Source organism: Athene noctua, chromosome 20 (assembly GCF_965140245.1).
Source record: "Athene noctua chromosome 20, bAthNoc1.hap1.1, whole genome shotgun sequence".
In the NCBI taxonomy this organism is placed as follows: domain Eukaryota; kingdom Metazoa; phylum Chordata; class Aves; order Strigiformes; family Strigidae; genus Athene; species Athene noctua.
Genome location: NC_134056.1, coordinates 8,789,689 through 8,808,897, shown reverse-complemented (window position 1 = coordinate 8,808,897; position 19,209 = coordinate 8,789,689). Strand labels below are relative to the sequence as shown.

The 19,209-nt window shown below is 52.9% G+C and overlaps 1 protein-coding gene across 4 annotated transcripts in view; it reads right to left on the bottom strand.

The window, feature by feature from the left end:
- The window catches only part of ASTN2 (astrotactin 2), a 360,934-nt gene extending 344,505 nt beyond the window's left edge, over positions 1-16,429 (bottom strand). For all 4 annotated transcript variants that reach the window (XM_074924050.1, XM_074924051.1, XM_074924049.1 and 1 more), the window contains exon 1: positions 16,041-16,429. In XM_074924050.1, the coding sequence (XP_074780151.1) occupies positions 16,041-16,371 (331 nt within the window). In that variant the 5' untranslated portion in view covers positions 16,372-16,429. The remainder of the gene's footprint in view (positions 1-16,040) is intronic.
- Between the last annotated feature and the right edge of the window lie 2,780 nt (positions 16,430-19,209).

The window sequence follows — 19,209 nt, the reverse complement described above, 5'->3', positions numbered from 1 at the left end:
TGTATAATAGGTGCCTCCTCCCATGCTGGCTCTTGCTTTGCACAGCAGATAATACCAGCCATGCAAAATGGTGTCAGGGAGGCAGGACGGGCGTGCAGGCAGACAGAGCTCTCCTGTCCTCGTGAGAGGCCATTTGAACACCAGACACGCCATCTCCAAGGGCAGCTGGAGATGGTCCCCAGCACCAGCGTGGAGTTGCTAAGGTTACCTCCTTGACTGCCTAATTAGAGAAGCTGTCACTCTCTCACAGGAGATGTGTGTGCACATGGGGGAGAGGAGGGGAACTTTCAATCGTGCAGATCATTTTTAGCACACTAAAGCAGAGAGATAACCCCAACTCCTAATGGGATGGCATGTTACAGCCATCAGACTTGACAGCAGCATCCTGCTCTCCTGATGCCCAGCCACTTGCTGAGCCATGGGAGGGGCTGTTGGCTAGAGAAGCACATGGGGCAGCCCTTCCCCAGCTCAGAGAACCAGTGGATCCTGGTCTGTCAACTCCACTTACCACTCCTCCACCCACCCATTTCCTCCACTTCTGGCTTTGTGCTTCCACTGGCCTCCTTTCCTCAGCCCTCCCTGCACTGTCAGCCTGCAGGCAAGGTAGCAGGAAAGGAGCCAAGAGGGTCTATCCCTCCCTCCCACCTCCACACAGAAATTTTACACCACTTCAGTAATGCAAACAGGGAGCCCCTCCAGGCTCTTGCAAACAGTGGGCAAGGAAGAGCTATAGGGAGGTGTGCTCACTCGGTCAAGGTCCTTTCATGCGTAAATAGCAAAGCCAAGAAGAAAAATCACAGAATGACTCAAAAGCCCTGTATTTTCCACCAAATGGATCTGCACACTCATGTATGCTTCCTCTAACCACAGTACAGTAAAGATCATGGAGGGAAGCTCTTCCCCCTAACCTCCAACACAGCTAAGAGATTGCTTTCACCTCCTGAAACCAGATCCCAAATCCATTATACAAGGCCAGGAACCAAGCTGGAAGCGTGGAACAAGACACAACAAGAAACACACCACCTCGAGGAGGCTCAGGAGAGCCTCTCCTTCGCTTATGGGAAACACTCAAGCATGGCACGCATGTCCCACGTATGGCTGCCCCTCTGCGCAGCCAGCTCTGAGCACCTTCCTGCCCACCTCCAAGAGCAGAGGACGAGAAGGTAAGACCATCCCCATCCACACCTAACACTCAGATTTTGGAGCGCTGGGCAGAGAGAGCCCAGGATTGTCCCATCTAGCACCATCCAGCAGCTGGCACCCTTGGGAGAAACCACAGAAACCATGCAGTCTCTGTGGCTAGGCCTTCGAGGAACGGGAGCAGCGTTATTCCTGGATGTCAGCGCTGTTGGGGTGTGACTTTGCTGGTTCAGAAAAGTTTAAGAGCAGGATAAAAAAGCAGATGCAGCCAAAAATGCAAAGAGATCCCTGGAGCTGCAGCACTTGCCAAGTTCCTCCCTAACGCTTCAAGACACCCACTCATCCTCCCCAAGGGCTTGTCAGACTCACATGGCAAAAAATACACGCTCCACACCCACCTAAGCCCAAAAGAAAAGACCCTTAAATAAATCTGGAATCCAGGGCTGGCAGGAAGACAAAGTTGGGGGCGGAAGAGGAATTTTTGGTGTCTATTTTCTAACGAAGGAACTGCCTGACAGCTCTTATGCAGCAGACCAGGGCTCATGGCCCTGTAACTCGCACAGCCCCCTCAGACACCGTAATAAATTGCTTTTAATTATAGGGCAGGTTCTCAGAGGCCCCTGGGTATCTGCAAGAGCACAATGGAAACTAGAGCTTAATGGGAATTAAAAAGAAAAAAAGTCATCACTACAAACTGGTGCATTTAGGTGGCCATGGAAAAGAAAATCCCAAGAAAAAGGTAGTTGGTGAGTGACCAACAATGCTGTTGGTCATCCTGGCCTAGAGGAGTTGCAGGCAGCCGGCAATGGGCAGGTGTGCTTAGCACAGCCTCATCAAACACCCCGGACACATTCTGTATGCTACATCTTCATGGGTGCAAGAGGCTGCTCCATGCAGGAGGCACCAAATGAGCAGCTGGGCAGGGCCAAGTGACCACAGCTTAAACTGGTGAGATGCAACACTGGGATGGGGGAGCCAGTCAAGAGCCACCAGGCCATTCCCCCTCCTGATAACAGCGTTTCATGGCCAGCCTCTACCCCCAGCCCAGCTTCCCCCAGTGCCTGTGGATGAGCCAGCACAAATCAAGGAGCCCTGAGGCTCAGCCAAGGAGCAGGAGCAGCCCAGAGCTGGCACCAGAGATGGCCAGCCCCAGCCTCCCCCCTCACTCCTCATTGAGAGGGTGCTGTTTGGCTAATCCATTCTGCAGATGCTTGCTAAATTGCTGTGAAAAATTTGTTTTCACAGACCAACTCCAACTGCAGCAAGCCTGCTGTGGTCAGAAGTAATGAGGCCATCGCTGGGCACATGTCCATGCTCCATCAAGCATCTCCTCATCTCATGCCCTCCTCCTGCTGCTCCACTGATCCATCATCAAGCACCCAACGGGGCAGAGAGCACCCAGCGCTCCCTCCACTGGGGCTGCACAGAGCTCGCCCTGCCCAGCACACACCAGTAACACCAAGAGGAACCATTCCCTTCACCATGCTGGATGCAGGGTCACCACATGACAACTAAAGCCAGCAGCACCTCAGAGTGCCTTCACCAGTCTTCAGGGAAGGTCACATATGATTCTGGCCGGGGTAAGTCTTGTTGAGAGGTGTCTTTTGTGCAAACTTTTTTTTTTTTTTTTTTTTTTTTTAATGTGTCAGTTTAAGATTGTAAAAATACTTTCATCTTCAAAACAGTGTCACAACTTCCCTTCAGCATTTTCATAACAATGCTGCGATTTCGGCTTCAAAACATCCTTCCAAACTTATTGTTCACACATACACCAAACTTTAAAGCTCAGAACTGAGGGGCTGCGATGAAACTGGAACAAGCTGCTCTCTGAATAAAGACAAGTTTTACTTTCATCTAGTGCTAATTAACAGAAGCATCCCTCCCTCTGTGCTGGCCTCTGGTCAGCACTCAGCGTGTCCGTGAGACCTCAAAGAAAAACCTCCCTCTTCCCTCATTGCAGTCTGTCTGTGCACGGCACAACGCAGCATCCCCATCAGCTGAGGGACTTCCCAAAGAGGCCAGTGTTACAGATATGCAGGAGGGAGATGCAGGAGCCTGTGGGGAGGTGCTGCAGGACCCTTTCGGCTCGGTCAGGACACACAGATGCTTATTACAGCAATGTGCAACCAAGCATCCTGCGGGAACACAGGAGCAAACCTCCATGGGATGCTCCAGGGACCCGTGCCCTGCTCCTCACCAGCTGCTGGCACCACAGCAGAGGCTGCTGGACAAGGTGGATCTCTGCCCATTGTGGGACCATTCTCCTGGACCAACCTTTCACTTTAACTCAGTTCATGTGAGGAATAAAAATCTCCCTGGGCAGCTCCCTAACTGCTGCAAATATTTGCATAGAGATGGTAGAACGAAAGCATGGAGAAGACTGGGGAAACACTCCATGGCCAATACCAGCCAAATTAAACAGAGAACCTCTCCTCTCGCCCAGGTCTCACCTGCCCTCCAGCTGTCACAGCTAAGGCAAGAAGCACCATTTCAAATAACAGCTTTTCTTGAATCCAAATTCTTCCCCCACCCAACAACAGCAAAAGGAGAAGAATATTAACACCTGCTGATTTGCCCTTAGGTGCCTTCAGAGCAGTTTTGTACAGAGATGATCAGAGCAAGTAGTGATTAAAAACCACAGCCCCACATCCACAGAAAACCCATGCCTTTTGAGTTACTGCAAAAACATCACCTTCCTTCCCAACCAAAACCCTCTCTGCTCACAGGGATGGGGAGCTGCCTTCCCACACCAGCTCCCTCAGAAAGAGGCTGCAGGACACAGGATGATTCGGGACACTCTGCCCAGGGACATGACCACAGAGCAGCTGTTTCAGCCGTGGGCCACATATCCACAGACAAACTTGCACCGTTCCTGCTGGAGAGAGGCTTTGGAGACCAAGGTCTACTAAAATACTAGGCTTACATGACCTGGGGCACACCTCAAACCAGCAGAAAAGCCTGCTGAGCAGCAGGCAATGTGGTTTTGGGGAGGCAGTGCAGCTGGGAGATGCCACAGGAAAATACCAACAGGTTGCTCAGCGCTCTCACAAGGCTCTGCTTTTCTTCAGCACCCCCTACACACCCTGTATCTCACCCCAGCGCAGGCCCTGGGCTGTCGCACCGGCACAGCTGGGAGGAATGCTCCAAACAGGACTTTTTCCTTCTGTTTTGCGTTTAAGTGGCCCATCGCAACACGCTGTAAAACCCTTCATCGACAAGGAGGGAAAAGGTTTTACAACAGTCTTTAAAGCAAGCCCAGGCAGCAGAGAAAACCTCCCCCGGCACACACAATTTTGGGCAGCACATGTGATTTTGGGCAGCGCACGCACTCCCAGGGAGCAGAAGCAGAGGCCGGCAGCATCCCCACACCTCCAGCTCCCAGAGCTTGCATCCTGCCCAAATCCCAGCTCTTGTCCCTGTTCCCACACGCCGCTGGGCCCCGGCATGTTAAGGAACAGCTTGTCAGCTAAGCGGCAAAGGCGGCTGCTACAAAAGCAGAATAAAATTGAGTACAACGAGGAGCAGCGTGTCTGTCGTGCAAACCGCTGCTCCGGCAAGACCCCAAGCTGGCTACGAGCAGCCCCTACAGGCAGCGTCCCCGACCTCCCTCCCAGCTGCCATGCCACTGGATAATGGATTTCCTCCTCCGACGCAGCAGAAGCCAGGAACACAGTAAGGACAACTGTGCTGCTTGTCTGGGAGAGCAAAGAACAGAAGAGGAGGAAGCAGCAGCGCTGGGATGTGATAAGATGCAAAGCAATGTAATGGGGTTTGTGTCTTCAAGCAGCTCTGGTTTCTTGAATTGTGTAAAAGGCGAGGCTGTTGCTATTTAATTAAATACAGTTCTAGCCCCTCTGATCACACTCAGAAAAATTAAAGCCGTTGATCCAGCACAAGGCGTGCAACTGCAACAACTACAATAAAAATGACCAAAAACCTCTATTTCCTTTTTGAAATCCAATCGATATTGAAGACTCTTAACGTCCAGAATCCATGAACTACACTGGCAACACCACATCCCGTTCCTGAGGAACCATCTCGACAGGGTCCAGGGAAGGAGGCAGCTGCAGGGATGAGCACAAGAAACCTTGGAGCCTCCAATGCAAGAGCAAACGGATGCAAAGGCTGATGTGCTTTTCAGGTGTCCCCGCTCCATCACAGGGGTGCCCATAGCAATTTCTAGACTCAAACATGACAAAATAACCTCCCACACTGGTGTGTTGTGTCCACCTTAACTGAGGACCTCGGGCTGGCAAGCACTTCAGCCCTGTCAGCACCACACACCCTGGATCTCCTGTGCACCACGATGCATTTAACAGGAACACGTAAAGGCTGCTTTTGATTTTACAGTTTGTTTATAACTACATTTGAGGAGCTACACAGGATGGGAAAATACATCCCATAAACAAACTGCTAAACAAAACAGGCTAAGTGTGTACCACTCCAAACAAAAATAGACTCGAGCTAACCTCCGCTTTTCAAGCATATGCCTCTGTTGACAGCTTTGTTTAGTGCCCCTTATCCCACTTTCAGTTTTGATTTTTAGGCTCTGCCACCACTGACAGCAACTTCAGATGCCTCCCACTGTCCCCACAGCTGCAGGTAAGCCAAGAGTAGATGAAAATAAACCCAGCTGGAGCAGGAGACCACCAAGGGTGACCGAGGCAGAGGGCTGCATGGCCCTTCCCTGCTCCCACCCTGCAGGTGGTGGAAGGCAGCAGCAGCCCAAATGTTGCCAAAGGCTGCAGGACATGGACACACCATCAGCTGGCTCAGGAACTGTCTCTGCGGTGACAGAAGGGGACACTGGGTGACAAAAGACACACACCAAGCATTTCAGGCAGACAGTCTCCCTCCCACGAGCTGCCCCAGCAGCAGCCTGGAAGCCCGTCAGCTGAACTCTGCCACCCTGCTTATGCCCAGAAGCAATTTCTCAAGTGCTCAAACTTTATTATCCCCCTTCTTGGGCTGCATGGAGGGCACATTCCCCTGCGAACACTTTTTCTGCCAAGATCCAAAGCTGTTGAAGCTGCTCAAAAGTAATTCCCACCCACACCTACTGCCCCAGGAAGAATATTTCTTCACTGGTTTTGCATAACAAACAGCTACATGGTTTTCCTTTTTCTCCTGAGAAACTCGGGCTTAGAGGTAAACACTCGGCACAGAGCTAGTCCGAGATCAGACTTCATAAAGTTCCCCTGCGAGGGGGAGCGGGGGGGACATGCTACCACAGAGATTAGACTGCAGCCTTTACTGATAGCATTCAGTCACCCTGGCAGGCTGCAGCACACCGAGTTTGTAAAGCTCCTTGGGAATCCTTCAAGATGAAAGGTACAGTATGATACGGATGTATTATATCCATGGGCTTTGTTACAGCACACATTTCCTAGCACGGTTTTATTGCTAGAACACAAAGTTCAGCTGAAGCCTGGGGGCTCTTCAGGTGACGAATGCACCCCTACAGCCCTTCCTCCGCTCTGCGGGGGATGAACAATGCTGAAGCCCCTGATGTGAACACGGTAGACGGAGCAGCCAGCATCCTTCCAGCAACAGTGGGCGAGGACCTGCCTGCACAGATAAGGCCAATGTTATCACTGCTGGATGTGCCTTCCGCCTGCAACTTGTCTTATTCCCAGATATACCTGTTGGATCCACAAAATGCCACTGCTGTGATCGGCTCCTCTACAGCATCCCCCCTCTTCAGCTGGACCTACTGCACAGCCTCCTGCCCCAAAGGCTGTCCCCTGTAAGGGCCAGGAGGCTCCCATGAGTTGTGCCCACCTTAATCAAGTGGTACCCAGCAGCGGAATCCCCCAGAAGACACAGAGCTGCCCACCTCGAGCACCTCCTCTGGTCAGGAGATGATGGGAGATGTTTGCTGCACTCAGTGGGTGGCCCTGGGGCCGGGGGATCCCAGGCCACACCAGAGCCTGAACCGGCAAAAGCCCCAGGCACACGATGATAAACCCCAGCACCCTGCTCTGGCTCAGGCTGTTTCTTCTGCAAACTCATCTGTTCCTGGGAGTGAGGGAAGGAAAATTATTTTCACTTTTTTTTGGAAGCCTAATTGATGCCTGAAATGAAACCAATTAGTCTGTAGACACAGCCTGACCGTGGGCTGCCCAGTCTGAATGGCATGGGAGGGAGGGAGAGGAATGTGCATCCACCTTCTGAACCACTTCCAATACCCTGCTCCTCCCAGGCACCTCTCTGCATCTGGATTTCCTTAGATATTAGAGGTGGGGGAACAGGGAGCATGTTGCAAACAGGAGGGTTTTCAGGGATACCTGGAAGGAATTCCCTGGGCACGTTACAGGGCAGGAAAGAGTTTAAGTCCCTCTAGTTCAAACAGGTGAGAGCTAAAAAGGACAAGAAAGAAGTGTGATGAGAGTAGAAAAGGGCCATATCAGGATGTTCCAAGAAGCCCCAATGCTTTCCAGGGCCACCACCCATGCTGAACCCACCACAGAGGTGGCTCAGACCCAGCAAGCCAAGGTAAAGGGCTTTTCATCTCCCTCCCCCCCCACAGAGCAGCCCGTGCAAGGCAGCACTGAGTAACTGCGACTGAGGAGGGAACAACTGGCAGCATCTGCCACGGGAGCCCCTTCACCCTGGGAAGCCCATCTGAGTGGGGAACTGCCCCAGGGAGATCTCTGGGTGCACAGTGCACAAGCAATTCATTCGGTTAGCAGCATCAACTTTTAGCCCAGCTCCCGTCAGAGCCCCAGGCAACAAGAGCAACAGCAACACGGGAAGCATGAACTTTTCAGTCTCAGCACACAGACCTGGTGTCAGCAGGTGTCAGTCCTGGGCTGGAGGGAACCTGCTCTGCTCCAGCCCTCCTCCCTGCTCCTGCACACAAACTGCCCCACGTTTGCCATCACCGCATGCTGCTGACATGGGAGCATTGCATCAAGAAGCTGATGTTTCTGAGCAGTTGGCTAAAGGCAAAAAAAAAAAAATCCTATGCTGTTGCCAACTCCTATTTTCTGTCACTTGATACCATATTTTAGGGATGTGCTGTGCTCCCTGGAACGCAAATCGCTCGAGAACCAGAAAGAGCAGCAAGGGAAGGATACGGGCTGTGAACAGCCTTGGGACAGACACAGCCGCGACTGCGGCAGCCGCAGGCACTCTGCAACGCCAGCTCATGTTAGGCGAGTGCCTCGGCAGCCAGCAGCCCTCGGGGCTGGTCGGGGAGCCCAGCTCTGCTAGGGCTCCAGCCGCCGACGAGGCCACCCCGCTGGCCCACAGAGAGACATCAGTGAGGGGGGAAAAAGCGAAAAGAACCAAAACCTCAAACGCATCAGCAACAGCTGAGCTCTTGTGAGCATGCTCATGGCCAACAGCAGGGCTGGGAGCAAACCTGGGGTCTCCAGACCCTGCACCCCAGTTTTGCAGTGGGATTTTGGGAGGGCAGGTTCACATCCCCAGTTAGTCTGTAGGGTCTCTGCAGTCGGGGCAGCGCCCCTCTGTAGGCATATCTCATCAGACCTGTGGAAACAAAGGTATCAGGCACCATAATAAACAGTCTGTCCCCAAAGACAGGTGGAGCCAGGTGTTCCTTCCACCACTCGAGGGTGAGCAAGCACCCAGCCCCGGGGAGCCACGCTCCGCTCCCCCCGCTGCAGCTCCTTAGTGCAGCTGGAGATGCAATTTCTGTTCCATTTGTGTGCACAGGAAGGGCAGATGACGGTGCGTGCAGGGTGCTGGGCCCAGCAGGTCCCCTCTCCCACACAGAAGCTCTCCTCACCCAACAGAGATGCACAGCCAAGCTCTACCAGCTCACCTCCGTGCATGCGGCCAGGCACGCTGGCCCTTGCCTCGCCTCTTAACAGGATCAGTCCCATGCATATGCCTGGGAGCAACACCATCAGCTCAGTAATCTTACTAAATACAGCAGTTACCAGGTGACTGGGAAAAAAATCTCTTTTACTGCTGATGCTGCTAATGGAAAATTTCTCCCCTTTTGCTGCTGCTTTCAAAGCCAGTCGTGGTTTCACACAGACTTTGTCTTGCACAGAGACAGAAGAAGTGGAAGCGCAGAGGGAGGGCTGCAATACTGATGGGGAATAGATAACAAGAAACAGAGGGGAACTCCTACTTCTGTCGTCCTCCCCACCAGCCACCTCTGCCCACAGACAGCCCTGGCTCCAAATCTTATCTGCCCCATCTTCTTGCATGCAGTGGCAGCCCAACCTCCTCCTGCAAGGAATCCCTCCTTCCTCCCTGGACGGCAGCAGGATAAGCACGCTGGATGCATTCAAGAGCAGCGCATCTCCCACGGCATACAGAGCAGACACTCAAAGGGATTGATGGGCCAAAGTAATTTACGCTGGGTTTTTTGGGTTTTTTCCCCCACCTGACTCCTTCCCAGGAGACAAATAGAAAGCCTCACCCAGCCAGTGCAGATGCAAGCGCCAAGATCACTGCTTGTCCCCTCCACATGTCATTCTGCTTCTTCAATACCATTAAGTGTCTCCATACTGTCTGGACACTGGAAACCTTAACCGCATTAGCCGAGACCCGAGCAGCGGCACAAGCATTCAATTCTTCTAAGTGGCACCATTTCTTAAGCTGGTTATGCACAAGAATCATCTCTGCTCGATGCCGTCACCCACCCCATAAGTAGTGACAGGGACAGGACTGGGGACACTGGGAAGACTGGCTGAGGCTCATCATTCCCCATTGCAGATGGGTGCAACTGGAGAACAACACTCCCGACACAAGCTGTACTGTGGGCATTACAGACGCTGACAGGATTTAATCAAGGCATTTCTATTTTCCTCACTTCTCTTTTCAGTCTCCAATCCCAGTCTACCCCCACACTTTACAAGGCATTTTGGTGTGATGGTAGGTGTTTCTCAAGCCACCTGCAACTGCTAACATATATGTCGAGGCAGCAGAAGATCAATATCTCATCGTTTCCACAAGTGGCATCAATTTATTCTCCTCCTGCCCCAGCCAGTCCCACGCCTGAACGCCTGTTACACCAAGAAAGCCCAAGGGCTCAACCCGGTTTCACAGCCAGCCAACACTGCACATCAGCACCGTATCACTGAGGCAGAACAAAGGGCTCACACTTTGAGGGCTTAGAAAGGAAAAGACAGCAAGTTTTGGAGGTAATGTCTATCTGTATGGTGGCACTCGGAGGTCACTCAGCTCCCCAGCCCCCACGGAGAAATGCAAGCTCCCCACCTTATTCCAAAGAAAAGCACATTTTTCCTTCCAGCAGAAGAGCAATAAAAGGTCTCTGGCACACTGACATCATGGAAGACCGGCTGCCATAACACGGGAGGAAGCGGGGAGCAGAGGGGATCCCCAGCTGTCAGCCTCCTCCGGCTACTCCAGCCTGAGAGTTCAGCTGCAGAAAATCGGCTCCTCTCTCTATAGATAATCTTCTGTTGCCACTAGCTGGTCAACGCGGGTACTCTTGGAAAGCAGCAACTCCCCGAGTACAGCCTGCCACTCAGTTCAGATTCCCAGTAACTGGGATTTTCATCCCAGAAAATACCCAAGACAGAGCAAAATCCCTTCAAGTCCACACCCCACCGTGCTGGACAGGCCATGTTCAACCTTGCCTTTGGGGTGGGGGGAGCAGTCATGTGAGGAGTGACCCATTTTCATAGACATTTTGTGCCTACAGCCTTTTTGGGTGTTACAGAGCTCACCTCTCCTGCAACTACAAAGGGCAGACCTCGAGCTCAGGACCCACATCCCCAGCACTACCCCACCCAAGCCAGGCTCTCCTTCCTTCCCTTTCCAACTAAAAGAGCCTAATGGCCTGGAAAGCTTAAGTAATCACATAGCTTCAGACAAGGGGAGGAGATTGCTCCCAGAAGGTTTTCCCTCTTTCTTACACCCCAGGCAGCCACCACCACCAGGGACCTGGGCCAAACCACACGGCCACGCACAGCTGTGGATGGGCACGAAGGGGAAGGGAAGCTGCCCCCGCTCTCAGGTCTACATCCCTCCCAGTCCCTATCCCAAGGAGCCCACCGACACAGCTCATCTTCACTGTACCGCCTCGCTGAGGCTTTCTGGCTCCCTCCACCTGCCTGGTGGAAGATGTGACTCTCCACCCCTTGGACCACCTTGGGAACAGCAAGAAAAACAAACAAAAAAAAATCCCAGCACTTGATTAACCAGACCTCTGGCCAGATATGCAGTGCAGCTCTTCCAAGTCTAGCAGGAGGCAGTTAACAGAAGAGGGAGGTGTTGAAACCAAAACTCTGCTCATCAGCTTCTCTCTGCAAAGAGAACCCAGCTGTTAGACGCCAGGCCCTGACGAGCAGGGTGTCACGCCAGGCACGCTCTCTCTCTGCTACCCGCACGATGCTGCTCCACACCTTGCAGGCCAACTCAAAGCAGAGGATGGTGCTTCTGAAGAGCAGCATCAAAAAGCTTCAGTCACACCTGCGCTCCCCAGGTAACCCTCCAGCCTCTCCGACCTGCTCTGCAAAAACAGGAGCCGCAGACAAAAGTGAGGGTGGCAAAACCCTACTCAAGTATTTTCAGAAAAAGCAGTAAATTCAAACAATCTGCTAGGAACTAAGTGTTTTTCCTTATTTTAAGGTATTCTTATGCTAAAGAGGAAAAGAAGTTCAAGTTACAAGATGGCTTCAGGAAAAGTTAAGAAAGAAGATAGAAGAAGTGGCACCGAACTGCCAAGGAGATGGAGGAGCTACACAGCTTCGAGAAGCAGGGGGTAACCATCAGCCACGCAGAGGGGCCACAGTGGGACACTGGTAATGTAGATGCACAAGCACCTTTCCTGACAACCACCGAAACAAAGCACCTTGTAGCACTGCAGACGCCCGTCACACAGCAACCATTAAAGCCATTTATGAAAAGTGTGTAGTAAACTGTTCTTATGTAAGCCACTACCGGGTAAGAGCAGTGGTGAAAATTTGTCTGCCTCTTTCCTTCTCTCTCCTCTATATATATCTGCTCACACATAGACAGAGCTCATCTAAATTAGCTCGGAAGCTAACTGCTTCATTCCCTGAATTGCACTTAAGGCAGGCTACGCTGCTTGTGGAGCAGCTATTGTACAGAACACATGGCTGCTGACTAAATCAAGATACATACCTTAGAGAGACCTCATTGTACAAGAATAAAGTCAATGATAGGCTGCACCATTTGCCAGCGTAACACTAGAAGAATTAGAGGGGGGGGGGGGGGGGGGGAAATACCGCAAAGCATCAGTTGTATCCAAGGTTAAGGAAAGGGCAGGATGTTTTTTTCAGGAAAGGGGATGCACAGCAATTCATAATGCACAGGGGGCAAAGTTACATTTGTCATTTCCTGCCACCACTGTGCTTTGCTGGGTGATTTTCTAATAATGTAACTGGGGGGCAGGGGGAGAAACATCCTTCTCGTCTCCAACGCAAGAGAGAAAAAATAAACCGAGGCGTCGGAAATACAGAAATGGAGCCACCCCGCTGAAGACCAAACCCGAGGAGAGGGTGGGTGCGCGGCAGCAGGTCCCTGCTGCAGCCCGGGAGGCCACAATGAACAAAGTTTTTCCACCTCTGCTGGGACAGGACAAAATCATGCCCCCCCGGCCTCTCCCGCAGGGGCAGGGGCTGCTGGCTCAGCACCGCCGGGCACCCAGCCCCTGCAGCAGGCTCCCGCGGGAGAGCAAGCGGCGGCTGCTCCTGCTGCTGGTGGTGATGCTGGTGGTGCTGGTGATGCTGGCAGGTGCCGTGGGGTGAGGGGTTTCCCAGTGCTGCTCCCCCCCCTGCCATGCAGCCGCCCCTGCAGACCAGGCTGCCCCGCAGGCAGCGGTGCAACCCTGGAAGCTCTCGCTTGATGCTCTCCGACCTCAGTGAATAAGATTCCATATTGTCAGGAACAGAAAAAGTTGCTTCCTCCCTAAAGAGGGAATCTAAAGAAAAGGGACACAGAGCACTGCGTGTGCTTTGTACCAGCCACCGACTCAGAACATCTACTCAGCCTACTTTAGCTCGGTGCCCTTAAAAAGAACCAGCAGAAGATGTGGCCCTTAGGGACCTGGTTTAGTGGTGGACTTGGCAGTTAAGATTTACACTTGAACACGATGGTCTCAAAGGTCTTTTCCAAGCTAAATGATTCCACAATTCCAAGTTTCGCATTGCTGCAGACAAGGCTCTGGCACCTGCCAGCCTGTAGCTACAGATCCCCCACCCTCCTTTAGCACAAAGGAGTGATGGGAGGCACAGGAACCACTCAGCATCAGATTTACTAAACTGGGAGTTGCTGAGCAGGCCCAGGTCTACAGACTGCCTGCTAAAACACAGCGCTTAAACAAACTCATCACCACCAAGCAAGGCAATGTTTTATTTCATGCTTCCTGGCCTGGAAAGACTTTTGAGCCCTGCATAACAGGGCAGCCTCGATTTATTCTCAACTTATTTCACTACAGAGTCCAGCATCAGGACTCATCTCTGCCTGCTTTATGCTCTTTTTTTTTCTTTTTCTTTCAAAAATCCCTCCAGGATGCCAATCAGGGTAGCTGTCCTGAGGTGTGTGCTTCCCACCCCATCCTTACCCCCCCATGAGGCCAGAAAGCAGTCTTTGCTAGCAGCAAGAGCCTGCACTCAGAGACGTTTAGGAGCCCTCCACACATTTGCAATCGGCAGGACATCAGCTCTTACCTGTCTTCCCGAGCTCTGGCCCAGACAGCTGCTGAACACGCTCAGCAACATGCATAAATACACGTAAGCATCAGAAATCCAGTAACGATAAGGGCTAGCAAAGATTCTGGCAAAGAGAAGCCACCGCTTAAAGCAATCCCCACCCCCAAGTCACTCCAAAGCCATTCGACTGACCTCCCACATGTAATGTGATTTTCACCTCCAAGAGCCCATTACAAGGCGACAGCAGCTCTCGGGCTCCCAACCACTGATGAACTTAGAAAAGGATTCAGGGGGAAAAAACCACTACAGCAAACTCCAGCCTGGCTTCCTGCACTAGACAAACAAGCCAGCGGAAAGCCTCTGTAGCACTCACCCAGAAGAGTTAACTGCGAGGGAGACTCAGTTGCCACACCAGGAGACGGGAAGAAATGCAACAAATTTGAAATATCTGAGCATCCACAGCAATTCATGAGCTAGACCTTGGGGAAGGACAAGTGTTTTACCTTCTCTGGAGGCAACATGCTGATTAATTTCAGGACCGTGATGAAGCCATCCCACCGTGGGCAAAGCTTCCATTTATCTTCCAATCTGCCTGATGCCTGTGGGTTCAGGGAAGCAGGAGGGGACCTTTTGGGATCTTTTGTCCATGAAGGGGCAGCAAAAAACCCCACAATTTTGCACAAGACATGCTACATATTCAAGAGTGCATGCATAACCAATATCCCAGGCAAGCTAAAGAGAATTTTTTAGACCAAGACATGGTCTCTTTACTGGCAGTCACTCACAGAAATAGGATTTGCTATACAAGATCATGTCTCTGATCTATCAAGACAAATTTCTCTTCTCCAACTTGAGCTATTACCTCAGCTACACACAGAGGGGTTTCTTTGCCTTCTGATACATTTAGATCAGTGTTCACTTCACACCCAGTCCCTGAAGAAACTGTACTCTGATCTGAAAACTCAACTCGGTGAACCATGAAACTTCTTGTTACTTTTAATCACAGCCAGGTAAATGTCATTCCTACTGCATCAAACCTTTGATTTTTCACTTTTATTACTTGTAACAGAGTATCTGGTTTGTTTGGGATTTTTGCAGTTGACCAACCGTGTCTAAGGAAGTCACACTGCAAAGCCAGAACCCGAGAGGCTCAAGAAGTAACATCAACTTATTTGTTACAGGCACTTGCTGCAATCAAGCTTCACAGAAGGTAAAATGACAGGACTGGGAGACACAGCCAGCCGTTTTCCTAGGCTGGCACATCGCACCCAGCGAAAGGCAGCCCCTTCCACAGGGTGTGGGAAGGGACTCGCCGTGGTGCCCACGGGCTCGGCACACCCCGACACGCGTGGGGCACACGGGGCGAGGCACCGAAGTCACAGCCCAGCCGTGCCAAGCAGGATCTCGAGTTAAGCGGGTACGCCAATTATCCCCGGTTCAGCCAGCGAAAAGCCAGAAAGCTGTAGTGGATAACGCAGAGATCAACAAAGCACCTTTCGGTGACCTGGCAGAGTAAACACCGCGCTGCCCACTCGGCATTCTGAGCAGTTCCTCGGAGGATCTCCAGGCTGACTGAGGCACAGAAAAGGAAAAAAGTGACAAGAGGCAGCTCGGGCACCCCATCTGCGACAAGAGGATCCGGCATCAAGACCGAAGTACGACAGCAGAATTATTTCTAGTCCCATCCCCCTCCCCACAAAAGCCGAGATCGGAGGAAAGTCTGCAGGCGTTCGCCACAGACCCAGGCGCTGGAGTTGTGCGTGAAGCAAGAGCGAGACTCGAGAATTAAGACGAAGCGTTTGTAAAATTAGGCTCTGGCTAGAAAAGAGAGCCTCTCCCGTGCTCGCAGGCTCGGTGGTACCTCCGCCGGGGCTAAGCGTTCAAGTTGGAGCCCAAGAGGCAGCACCCATCACTTTACAGCCTGAGCGGAGCCGCTTTACTCGCAGGGCTTTTAAAAGGTAGAAGCCCTCAGGCCCGGCTAAAAAATCCCCCCCCCCCCCCCCAGCAGGGAAGAAAAAAAAAAAAAACAAAAAAAAAAACCCACAACAACCAAACCAGCAAAAAACAACAGGGTGCAGCAAGGGCTGGGTTAGAGAGCTCCAAACCACAACCAGGTTGTCCATGACAAGGCGGGGGTGAGCAAGGACCCCGGCGCAGCAGGGTGACAGCCCGGAGCCGGGATGCTCCGGGGATGGCGGGGAGGGGGGGGGACGGGACGACAGGGAATCGGCGGGACGGGCCGGGCCGGGCCGCGGTGGGGGAAGCGGTGCGGGCGCCTACCGAGGGTGAAGAAGGGCAGCTCGGTGTTGTCCAGGTCGTCCTGCACGGCGACGCGGCCGGGCAGCTCGCTGCGGACGAAGAGCAGCAAGCGGGAGTCGGCGGCGGCGGCGGCGGGCGGCGGGGCGCCGCTCCAGCTGATGTCGTTCTCGCGGAGCACCGGCAGCGTGGACACCGTGACGGTTTTCACGCGGCAGGGACCGGGGGGCTCCCGCGACGCCGCCGCCGCCGCCGCCGCGCCGGGCCCGCCGCCCAACATCACCGGCAGCAGCAGCAGCAGCAGCGGCGGCGGGGGCGGCGCGGCGGGGAGGCGGCGGCGCGGCGGAGCGGCCATGCCGGGCCGGAGCCAGGCGCGGAGAGCGGCGGCGAGCCGAGCCCAGCCGAGCCGAGCCGAGGGGAGGCGAGCGGAGCCGGGCGCACTGAGCCGCCCCAGCCCGCCGCCGCCGCCGCCGCCCGGCTCCGCCCCCCGCCCCGCCCCGCCGCCGCCCCCCGCCCGCTCCCGCCGCCGAACCGCCGCTGCGGGGACCCGCTGCCGCTCCCCGGCGGCCGACGGGCCCGCGGGCCGGGGGAGGCACACGGGCCCCCGCCGAACGCGCCCCGGGACTCGGACGCTGTTCCGTCCCGCCGGTCCCGCGCTACCTGTGGCGGCCCCTCCGCTGCTCCGGCGCCCCGATGGGCTCGGCACCGCCCGCCAGCCCGCCCCGGCCTCGCTTGCCCCGGCCTGCGCCCCCCCGCTGCCGCCCGGGCGTCACCGATCGCCTCTTCCCTCTTCTAGTCCCCGGTTCCAGGCTTCCCTCACGTCTCACCCCGGCCGGGGCACGGGCTCTGGCTCCCTCCCGCGTACCCCCGGGTGCCCCCTCCCCGTCAGGCAACCGCCGGCGGGCGCCGGCACACGAATGGGCTTTTTGTGAGCTTTTACCCGTTACTACCCTTCCATAAGTGAACAGGCACCCCCAGATCCTCCAGATCCCGGGCACCCGAAGATGGCTTGTGATGACAAAGCGGTGACTTCCAGCCAAGAGTTTTGACCTGGTCTTCTACCAACCGGGGGGGGGGGGGGGGGGGGCAGAGGAACAAACGATGCTGAGGTCTGAGCAGAGCTTCCTCCATCCGCCCCTGGCGGGGATGCCCGGTGCCACTTGAGGGCTGGAGTTTGTGCTCAAAGATGAACCAGATTTGCTCCACTGCCGTGGTTTTGGCCCACGCTTTGCCTTGAGCCCACACGGAGCCAACTGGCTCTTCCAGGAGGGAAACTGGAACGATGGGGCAGAGCCTGGGGGCAGAGCCTGGCTCTGCAGACAAACCGGACACGGTTAACCCCAGCCCCGGAGCCGCTTGAACCCCTGCCCACGGCCGGGCATGACTAACCCCGACGAGGAGAGGCAGCCTACGGCGGTTATGAGTCAGTGACTCACAACAACAATTTCCTAGTGACTGCTAATCTACCTGATTTTATTTGTAGATGTACATATAAAAGAAGATGTCAAAACCCTAACAAAGCACGCTTAATGCTCAGGCTTATATTATTTCCACAAGCTAATTAAGATCAATTCATCACATGCCTATCGAGGCAAAACAGCCTTCTGAGATACCTAGGTCATCAAATGTTAAAACCACAAGGGCAGAATGGCAAAGAACATGAAATCTAGCAAACAAAACAGCTCAAGACCGACTCCCGGGGGCCAGTCCCCGCTCCAGGAGCAGCCACAGCTCCAGCTCACAGCCTTAAGAAGCTGCAGCCCCTGCCCTAAGAGTGTCAGCATGAGCCTATTTCCAGCTACAGGAATAGAGAGAAACCAAAAAGTGCTCACCGGCAAAAATGCAGCTAGTTACAAAATGTTCAGTGTGGGTCCCCAAGTCCGCCTAACTGGGAGGGATGACATTTCTAGGCATGATGGAAAAAAATAATCAAGCAAAAATTCAGTCCTAAATGTCAGCTGCTGGTTGGGAAAACTCTAACAGTAAAAGTTGTTTCCCCTCCTTTTTTTTTTTTTTTTTTTAAAGGGGGGAAAGGGTAAGTTTTGGACAGGCTTAGGCTGTTGTCAGTACGTGTACTGCTTTCCAGGCATTAGCAGGGTGTGTGCAGATTTCTTATTCCTAGCTTTGAAAATTCTTCTAGGCAAAAAGAGCAAAGACACAATGCTGCATAGATATGCAAAAAGACACACTAGTAGGCTGTATGTCTAAAAGGTGAAGTACATTTTTTGTACTTTTTTAGAACTGGAAATCCTGTAAAAGAAAAATACCTATTTCTTTTTAAGGCCCCATACATGTTAACTTAGATCTCCCTGTAGCCACTTGCTGCACAACTCTGTGTGTGTGCCCTAAGTAGAGACTTTTCTTGCTGCCGAGCACCAGAGGATTTTGGTAAGGGGTTGTCCTCGGGGTGGGAACGGGATCCAGAGATGCCTGCTGCTGTCACAGCTCTGGGCAGCATGCTTTGGGGTGTGGGGGTTTCTTCTTTAGTTTTGCCATGGATCCAGCTGAAATGGAGATGAGGACGCATGTTTTAGGTGTATCTAAATTTTCTGTGATCTAGCACATTCCATCAAGCAATGAGGTGAATGTTTTCAGGGTTAAGAGCTGGAAAGCAACGATCAGAAGACACGGATTTAAATGCCTGCTTTGCTACTGTCTGACTCCGGGCAAATCCTGAGAGATTTGAAAATAGAACTGGGAGAGACCTTCAGGGGTTGTCTTGTCAGTGCCCCCACCCAAAGATCTGAGCAGCTCTACATACATCATTCAATCCTATTTTGCCTTCCTGCCTGTATTCATAAAGTACTGCTAATAACTATCTTCTGAGAAGCACACTGAGATTTTTGCAAAGTCCTCCTGTACAAACATGGACACGACAATAAAGGGCAACAAAGTTCTGAAAACTGCTGCCTTTAAATGGGTACATTAAGCATCAATTTAGGTCAGACTCTTCCCAGTGTAAATGCAAATCTCTGTTCTAATTTTGGGGAGAAAAGGATTCCACTGCTTTTTAGTTCCAAAGAACTGAGCTAAACACAGAACTTCACTGTTGGAAAACCACCAATAGTATTTCCAAAGGGAAATATGTTAGTCCTGGCTTACAACTGAAGTAATGGATTTCTATTACCCCACCTGAGCAGCTTCCAAAAGAAAAGTAAACGGCACAAACAAGGTAAAGCACATCGCACTAAGT